Raw genomic sequence first — 6,643 nt, 5'->3', positions numbered from 1 at the left:
TGAAACAAAAATCCCAGTAGTTACCACCAAATCGAACCAAACTGAGTTCATGGCAACATTGGCAACTAACCACTAAAATGCAACAACTAATAAAAACAGTACATACTGTTGTATAAATTTAATATATTGTACTTTAATAAATAATTATACTTAGCCGATTAGTGTTTCAGTAAACTGCCTTAAAAGTGATTAAAAATAAAAATAAAAACAGTTTTACCGGTGCAAGTGCAAAAACGTGGTATAACTATTCAGAATATTATAAAACAGAGGAGAGGAGTGGAGCGGAGAGCGGAGGATGTATCTGGGTACTTGTCGATAAGATACGAAGTATAAATCGGTTAATTAATATTTCATCATGCAATACATATCTCCAATAGGCACCAAATGAGGAACTATTGGAAGACTTGTAACGTTCTCTAATTCAAGGCATTCAAAATTACTCGTGCAATTAGTTTCGTGTAGCTGATACGCTTGAAGGTGGTCATTGAAACCAATATTAATAAGAACTTTACATAATAAAATAATGACTGGCTCTAATTTAAGTATATAAACAATTTTGTAAAATATAACTTCTTGCTACTCCGCTTACAGATATTGTGACTGAGTAGATGTCTTTTATAGCTTTTTATATTTTGAAAGCGTCTGTTGCATGTAGACTGTGCACAACTATATTCAGATAAATTATTATGTTTCAAGTCGAAATGTAAAAACAAACCTTTCAGGGATTTTAACTCGAAATTACAGATAAAGCAATTAAACGTCATTTTCACTAAAGAAACATTGATAGTAACTTACATTAAATCTGCAATTAAAGTGGCAACACTCGGAAATGTATGATCTTGTGGCGTGTGAATTTCATAAAAGTACCATTGTATGAACATCCACGGCTGAATACTCTCGCGGGGATATTTTATATCAAATACATGAAAGGTTTTGAAGCAAATGTCAACAGCTTTTAAAAGAGACTCCAGCTGGTAAGTGACGTCATCAAAATAGACGTAGAACTCCGTAATATTTTCGACGTCTGGCTCGATGCAAATTACCACTGGTTGGCATGTGAGTCCTTTCTTAAGGTGGATATCCCGACGTGTTGCAAGGCAATTCTGAATGTCACTCTGAGTCTAAAACAAAAAAAGTTTATTACACATTTGACATCAGTGATTCCGAATAAGACAAACCCAAAAATTGGGTTTGCTTCATGGTTTGCCGAATATGCCGATTGAAATATCTACATTTTACAGGTTTAGTATACACAATAAAAAGCGCTGGTGGCCTAGCGGTAAGAGCGTGCGACTTTCAATCTGGAGGTCGCGGGTTGAATCCCCGGCTCATCCTAGTGAGTTTTTCGGAACTTACGTACGAAATATCATTTGATATTTAGCAGTCTAAAAAAATATTAAAATGTAAACTGTAGGTATATTTCTTACAAAAAATATTCAATAGGTACATGCTTGGAGTACTTAGCTTAGGGTAACATTCCATTTCTGACCGCAGCTGCACTACTGGTACTGAACACGTCGGTGTTATTGTCAATTTCCATAGTAAAATGAACAGTAGTGCAGCTGTCGTTGGAAATTGATTGTCACCTTTAATCTATATTTATTTTATATTCTTAGCTAAGACGCTTTTCGGTGAAGAAAAACATCGTGAGGAAACCTGCATACATCTGCGAAGAATTCAAAGGTATATGTGAAGTCCCCAACCCGCATTGGCTAGCGCGGGGACTATAGCCCAAGCCCTCTCGCGCATGAGAGAAGGCCTGTGTCCAGCAGTGGGACGTATATAGGCTGATTTTTTTTTTATTATAGTATACAAAATAAGGTATTAAATTAAAAATATTTACCTTCACATGCAATGTCAACCTGTCACGTGATTCTAATATGGTCGGTTTGTTATATTTTTTTTGTTCAGGTGAATCCTTTGACGATCGCTAAAAACAGAAACATTTATAAGCAAAAGGTCAATATTATGTAATATAGGTAAATAAATAATATAAAAATCTTAACAAACATAGAGTAAATAACTGTATGATAAAATAGAGACCACGAACTGTGAACTATCTGTGAACCATCTACTTTTTTGAGGTCGATTAATAAACCTATGTTAGGGGAACCATTGTGTGACATTTAAAAGAACATTTGGAGCATTTTGATATTTTCTCGGCACCTGTAAAATTTCTACCACTTTACGAGTTAAAAGTTGAATGTCCTATTCGCCCATTATGTTTTATGGTTTCAATATTATTATAACAAATAAAAACTATGTTTTTTTTGTTCCAGTCATGATGGGATGTATGGTGCCATTAATTTTAAAACAAAGAATAATCAATGAAACATCAAACTTAAGCAGTTCTATGGCTCCTGTTTATGGTAAAATCTTGCCAGTGTTTAAATTATTGGTGCCTGTTCCATTGTAGGGGTGTTTACTAATTTATAATAAATGTATCAAAACCTATCAGCTATCTTACCTTTTCGTCTTTATGTTTCCTTCTATTATCAGATCTGCCGACAGTCGGGACAAGTTTCCCACAAAGTAGGGACAAAGCAATAAATGTTTTCGTGTCTGAAATTAAATTTAAATTTTATTAGTGACTTTTATTTTACTATACCTACTTATTAGAGCTTATTATAAAATATGGTCATGTAAAAAAATAAAGACGATTATTATGTATAAGATCAGGTAAGGTAAAAGCAACCTAATGTTTTTTTCCTGCAGTGGCCCAATTTCTCGATCCATCCACATAAGACAAATCTATCTCTATCTCGCGATAAGAGTTACCAAAGGCAAAATTTACCTTCTTTTGTTGTGTTGTTGAAGAGGATCTTCAAATCTTGAAATACTTTCACGCCAATAAAAGCAGCATTAGCTTTTTCTAAAAACTCTGGAAACTTCACAAACAGTGAGATGTCCCTTTTAGGATGGCTGTATTGAAAGTCCAACTCAATCTGCAAACCATATAAGATATTAAATACTAATCAGTGCTGAAAGACAATATTTGTCACAAAATAGTTAATACGTTAGCACCACTTGCACCATCCCACTAGTCCGGCGTTAACCGGTTAAACCGTTAACCCAGTGTCAAATTGTACTGGTAACCATGGTACTGTACTGGTAACTCCAGGTTTAACTTAATTGACCTAATTTAATATCAATTTTGACGTGTAATATGTAATTATATTATAAATAAATGAGTATGAGTAACCGGTTAACCCCGGGTTAGTGACTGGTGCAAGTGGCCCTTAATCGTTTGGGGCCACTTGCACCGTCCCGTAACTCAAGGTTATGCGGTTAAAACGTTAACTTAGTCTCAAGTTGTACTGGTAAATCAGGTTTAACCGGTTAACCCGGGGTTAGTGGAATGGTGCAAGTGGCGCTAAATTAACTTTCACAGGAATAACTATTTTACCGTTTTAATAAAAATGTATATTTACAAGCTGAAAGCCAAAACTCTGCTTTAACAAGGGGTATTTCTTTTATATGTCTTGCAAATTTTTGGTGCAGCTTTTGTAATCTGTTTGTATGCGATATTTTCTAGTTTGCAGCCGTCCGGCGGACTGGTAATCAGTGGGCCCCTTTAAGATGGGTTGCGACTTACGATATACATTTGGCTACTTTGTCTGATCTCATCCTGAGCAATGAAATCAGGATTTTCCATACATAGTGACCCTATTACATTGATCTTAAGTGTATTTGGTGTTGACTCTGTAAACTAGTACCAAACGAACACCAAACATTGCCAATTGGGGAAAATAATAAAGTGGGCCTATGTTGCACCAAACCTGAGTTCCACTAGGTACAGCCAGGGTTCAGCATCAGCTCTATCTTGGGTACTGCTCTCCCAAGTGCTCATCAAGAGGTGACGGATGATCAAAATAGCGTGGGTCTATGTTGCACCAAACCTGAGTTCCACTAGGTCCAGCCAGGGTTCAGCATCAGCTCTATCTTGGCTACTGCTCTCACAAGTGCTCACCAAGATGTGACGGATGACCAAAATAGCGTGGGCCTATGTTGCACCAAACCTGAGTTCCACTAGGTACAGCCAGGGTTCAGCATCAGCTCTATCTTGGGTACTGCTCTCGCAAGTGCTCACCAAGATGTGACGGATGACCAAAATAGCGTGGGCCTATGTTGCACCAAACCTGAGTTCCACTAGGTACAGCCAGGGTTCAGAATCAGCTCTATCTTGGGTACTGATCTCGCAAGTGCTCATCAAGAGGTGACGGATGACCAAAATAGCGTGGGCCTATGTTGCACCAAACCTTAGTTCCACTAGGTACAGCCAGAGTTCAGCATCAGCTCTATCTTGTGTACTGCTCTCCCAAGTGCTCATCAAGAGGTGACGGATGACCAAAATAGCGTTGACCTATGTTGCACCAAACCTGAGTTCCACTAGGTACAGCCAGGGTTCAGCATCAGCTCTATCTTGGGTACTGCTCTCCCAAGTGCTCATCAAGATGTGATGGATGACCAAAATAGCGTGGGCCTATGTTGCACCAAACCTGAGTTCCACTAGGTACAGCCAGGGTTCAGCATCAGCTCTATCTTGGGTACTGCTCTCCCAAGTGCTCATCAAGAGGTGATGGATGACCAAAATAGCGTTGACCTATGTTGCACCAAACCTGAGTTCCACTAGGTACAGCCAGGGTTTAGCATCAGCTCTATCTTGTTGCCCATCCACACCCACCGCTAAACAGCTGCCAGGCGCCCGGATTAATTAATAATGATAGTTTGGCAAGTATGCAAGTAGTAAACTAGAGGGATTTTGTTGCTCTATAAATTGCATACCTATGGCCGTGGCTAGCTCTTAGACCAATACAAAACGCTCACGCCCAGCCCGGAAAACGCGCCTGTGTGACGGAACCTTTAGGCCGCGGACTGGACGCACGCGGCGCACGGCGTGGCGAGCGAGGCAGCGGACTGAGTGAGTGAGTGAGCGGATCAACGAAAGGGAGCTGGGACTTTCATTGAGATATATTTTAAATGATTTTAATGTATAGAACATATCGAAATAAGCAACTTTTACTTAGAAAACTTTTTACTAAAACTGAAAATGGCGGAGATAGAGCTCAAGGCAGGCCAGGCTTTTAAGGCAGGTCGGAGTAGGTACGACGACGAGCGAAGCGAGGAGGAGTGTTAGGTAGAACTGCGACCTTACAGCGCGCGTGCCGAGCGAGCGAAGCGAGCGTGCCGCGGCAGCGGCCGGCGAAGCGCCAGAACCGACTTTTTATAATAATAAAATTTTACAAGTCCCAGCTCCCTTTAAAAACATCAATCTTTGGTCGCGTCTAACTCGGCCATTTTTTATTTTAGAGAAAAGTTTTTCCAATAAAAGATGCTTATTTTGACGTGATCTACACATTACAATCATTTAAAAATAGTGTCATAATGATACCACTTTGTCGTACAGTCTGACCAAAATTCGTGTAAACAACAATTTGGACATGTTGTTTTAACCTATTGTAAAGATGGTATGCACAACCCATGCCAAACCGATGCCCAACAGACTGTACCAAAGAGCGGTCGTCGGGCCGTTTCTGGGACTTAGAAATTTAACAAAACATAGGGGTTGCAAATCTAATTAATTATTACTAAATAATTTAAAATAAAAATAAAATAAATATTATAGGACAATTTTACACAGATCTACCTAGTCCCACAGTAAGCTCAATAAGGCTTGTGTTGTGGGTACTAGACGACGATATATTTAAAAGATTTTGATGAAATAATCACTTTTTTTAGTAATGACACCACTGTAAAAAAAAAACCAAAGTCCCAGCCCCTCTTTGCTCCAAACCCAACCAAAGAAAGAGTCGCGTTACTCGAATGATATTGGTCAAAAGTCAAAACCGCATGAAAATCCGTGCAATCGTTTTTAAGTTTATCGCGAACATACAGACAGATGCAGCAGAGAACTTTGTTTTATAAATTAGTTAAGTAATGTTCAAACACTTACGCGTGGATTTTTTCTAGATCTCGGGTTCTCGTTACAGCTGGGCACTATGGATAAACTGGACGCACGCCCTGACGGACTACACGGCGCTGATATAACATCATTATCTATGTCACTTGTTGTTGCCGCTTCCGTCGACGTTTCCTGCAAACATAGGTAACCATTTCAGTAAAGAAAGGAAAACTGTGGTTTTAACTAATAATAATGTGTCATTTCAACAAAAGCACAGCTTTTGATTCAACTACTTAATAAGTAAAGGTTGATAGGTAAGTAAACAATAGGTACGTACGTCTATAACTTTGTAGAGCTGTTCCAACCCAGATTTGAACAAAATTCTGTCTCTTATATTTGGTACGAGTTCTTTTAGCTCTTCAGATTTCATACTTTTCATTAATTCGAGGGATATATTGTTATCTGAAATATTTTAAGTATTGCACTGTTAACAATAATATCTGAGAGACCGAGCTTTGCTCGGAAAACATTATAAAACTCAAAAAGTGAGCGTTTTCGCAGATCTAGACTAGATCGATTTTTCGCCCCCGAAAACCCCCATATACCAAATTTCATTGAAATCGTTAGAGCCGTTTCCGAGATCAACGAAATATAAAATAAATAAATAACAAGAATTGCTCGTTTAAAGGTATAAGATTCATGAGGTAAAACAACACAGAAATTTACCGTACTGATCTAAGT

At 38.4% G+C, this 6,643-nt stretch overlaps 1 protein-coding gene across 1 annotated transcript; it reads right to left on the bottom strand.

Annotated features, from left to right (window-relative positions):
* Positions 1-583: 583 nt before the first annotated feature.
* On the bottom strand, positions 584-3,734 carry LOC134658130 (uncharacterized). Its single transcript, XM_063513737.1, has 5 exons — positions 3,717-3,734; positions 2,795-2,945; positions 2,468-2,562; positions 1,844-1,930; positions 584-1,121 (listed from the first exon to the last, which is right to left on the bottom strand). Exons 1-5 carry the CDS (start codon positions 3,732-3,734, stop codon positions 792-794), a joined length of 681 nt encoding a protein of 226 aa, XP_063369807.1. The 3' UTR covers positions 584-791.
* Positions 3,735-6,643: the final 2,909 nt, after the last annotated feature.

The sequence above is a fragment of the Cydia amplana genome, chromosome 21 (assembly GCF_948474715.1).
Source record: "Cydia amplana chromosome 21, ilCydAmpl1.1, whole genome shotgun sequence".
NCBI lineage: Eukaryota > Metazoa > Arthropoda > Insecta > Lepidoptera > Tortricidae > Cydia > Cydia amplana.
The sequence above is the reverse complement of the archived record's forward strand: the minus strand, read 5'-3'. Positions and strand labels throughout refer to the sequence as shown.